Source organism: Nanorana parkeri, unplaced genomic scaffold (assembly GCF_000935625.1).
Source record: "Nanorana parkeri isolate BGI_ZX_2015 unplaced genomic scaffold, ASM93562v1 scaffold538, whole genome shotgun sequence".
Lineage (NCBI taxonomy): Eukaryota > Metazoa > Chordata > Amphibia > Anura > Dicroglossidae > Nanorana > Nanorana parkeri.
In genome coordinates, this window is record NW_017306806.1 from 1027819 (window position 1) to 1030250 (window position 2432).

The 2432-nt window shown below is 51.3% G+C and overlaps 1 protein-coding gene across 1 annotated transcript in view; it reads right to left on the reverse strand.

Annotated features, from left to right (window-relative positions):
* The window catches only part of LOC108791267 (kalirin-like), a gene marked incomplete at its 5' end in the record, with an annotated part of 83784 nt that overhangs the window by 46793 nt on the left and 34559 nt on the right, over nucleotides 1-2432 (reverse strand). Inside the window, 2 exons of the mRNA XM_018561701.1 lie at nucleotides 1268-1371; nucleotides 1808-1874. Of these exons, the coding sequence (XP_018417203.1) occupies nucleotides 1268-1371; nucleotides 1808-1874 (171 nt within the window). The remainder of the gene's footprint in view (nucleotides 1-1267; nucleotides 1372-1807; nucleotides 1875-2432) is intronic.

Genomic DNA, 2432 nt, shown 5'->3' on the forward strand with positions numbered 1-2432 from the left:
GGCACCTCAGATGACTAAAGCTGAACTCCAGGCAAGCGGCTAAACACTTCATTGTAATAGACAGATGGGAGATTGTCCTATGCTGAAGGATTTGTATTTCTGTCCATGCAGTCCTGAGATTTACTATACCATGCCCCATAGCACAGTTAAATCGGTGACTTCTCTGTTCAGCGGGTACATACACCGGGTCGGTCTCTTCTTTCCATAAGATTCTATGTACACCCGTCTGCTTCAGACCTCACTACTGACCCGTCCTCGCCTCTCTCTCTCTCAGAAATGTTTGTTACATTGTTCTCTCTTCAGTGGTAACAATGATGAGGAATTCGGGGAACAGACTTTGTGTTGTCACTCAGTGTTTTGGGGTCGGTCCCCTCGGCTCTATTTCTGTTCTGTGGAATATTCCGGATATCAGAACAGACACGTGAAGGAATGAAAAGTCCGGAGCGTAGAACGTGAAGAAATTCCGATCCCTCGCGTGCGATTCTCCGAATTCATCTCCTGAACATTTCTCGCTCCAATTGTTACTTTCTATCTAATTTGTTCTTTGTAATGACAAACTCCCAGATAATGATTCCTGACCATCCCGGCTTCCTGCGGCTGTGTCCGGAGAGGAGGACGGTACTCTGCAATCACTGCTCCGGCGTGCACACCTGAACCGCAAGAACTGAACTCGTGGCAGCATGGCCCGGTACTACAGGCACCGATGGAAGCTGAGGAATGTACAGGTGGCACAATACCTGTTAGTGGCTGAGACACATGGCAACCCGGGGACTTTTTACCTCTACATCCTGCCGCGAGGACATTAAACCTCACCATTGTGGGAGGGGCAGAGACACAAACTACTGGAGGAAATCTCACCATTGTGGGAGGGGCAGAGACACAAACCACTGGGGGAAATCTCACCATTGTGGGAGGGGCAGAGACACAAACTACTGGGGGAATACTCACCATTGTGGGAGGGGCAGAAACACAAACCACTGGGGGAAATCTCACCATTGTGGGAGGGGCAGAGACACAAACCACTGGAGGAAATCTCACCATTGTGGGAGGGGCAGAGACACCAACTACTGGAGGGAAATCTCACCATTGTGGGAGGGGCAGAGACACCAACTACTGGAGGGAAATCTCACCATTGTGGGAGGGGCAGAGACACAAACCACTACAATACATGTTACAGTACCAAACACAGCGCTGAAGGAATGAGTAATATACCGCTTAGTGAGTCTCTATGGTCAGACATTTTGTGACGTTGTGTAGTGAAGCTTACTCTTTATGCCAGTCGTAGATCTGGTGAATGTTGCCGAACACGATCTTCTCCTTCCCGTTCATGTCCTCTGGTGTCCCTTTCTCCTCTATCCTTTGGATAAAGCCCTGTATGGGGGGGAAGAAGAATGAGGATTACCATGACAGCCGTTTTTAGTCAACATGTAATGACAAAGCACGTACGGCGTCCTGACTACGGTGGTACATTTGGTCAATGCCAAACCTAAGCTAACTTAAAGAGACCCTGTCACCGGATCGCTCCGAGCCTGCTGGATCCGTGGACGTTACAACCAAGATGGCGGCACCCCGCAGCAGTCTCAGGGCTTAAAGGTGTCTACACAAGGGCAGATTTTACATCTCAACATCCTCATATGATCCTGAGGGACGATTTGTGTTGCAGTGAATGGGCCGGTGACAGAGTCTCTTTGAAGCCAACCGGCCATGAAATAGCCGCCTAGGCTGCCGAGTTTCTTCACAACCTGCCGGCATACCCAGGAGGTTCCGCGCCGGCAGAAGATCAGAGAACACAAGGACGGAAACTTACCTCCACCACCACCCCCAGGTCCTTCACATAGTCCTTCTCAGTCTGCACCAACTCGTTCAGGACAAACCTGCGAGAAAGAACATCACACACAGGGTTAGAACTCAGCCATGGAGGGGTAATCTTCCGACACGTCTGCCAGGTGGGGAGTGAAGGCAAGCCTGCTGAAAGGGGCCCCCCGTCTACAAAGTATCCCCCTAGTACTTGGCAAGCATCCGCTTCTGGATTCAGGATGGGACAGTGTGCATGGAAGGGAATGGTGGGGGAGGAGCTAGAAGGTAGTGTGCACAGATGGGAATGGTGAGGAGGTTCTAGATCTGGGATGAGCGGTTTCAAACCAGGCAAGGGAGAATGTGCACATGCATTAGCAGTTTCTCTGCACAGCTGATATAGCAGAGCCCCCGGGGGCCCGGAACACAATGGCCCCAATGTCTCCCACGTTATTACGCTTCTCTCGCATAGAAACTCTTTTGTTCTAACAGACGACAATCACCCCAACGAGATACAAGACGGGCGCACCTACTCTACGATCCCTGCAATCATCTATGCGGACTGAGCCACCCCAACGCGATAACCCCCACCATGTACCCAGCACCGGCGTGGGCAGAGGCGGGGCCGGGGAAGTAGT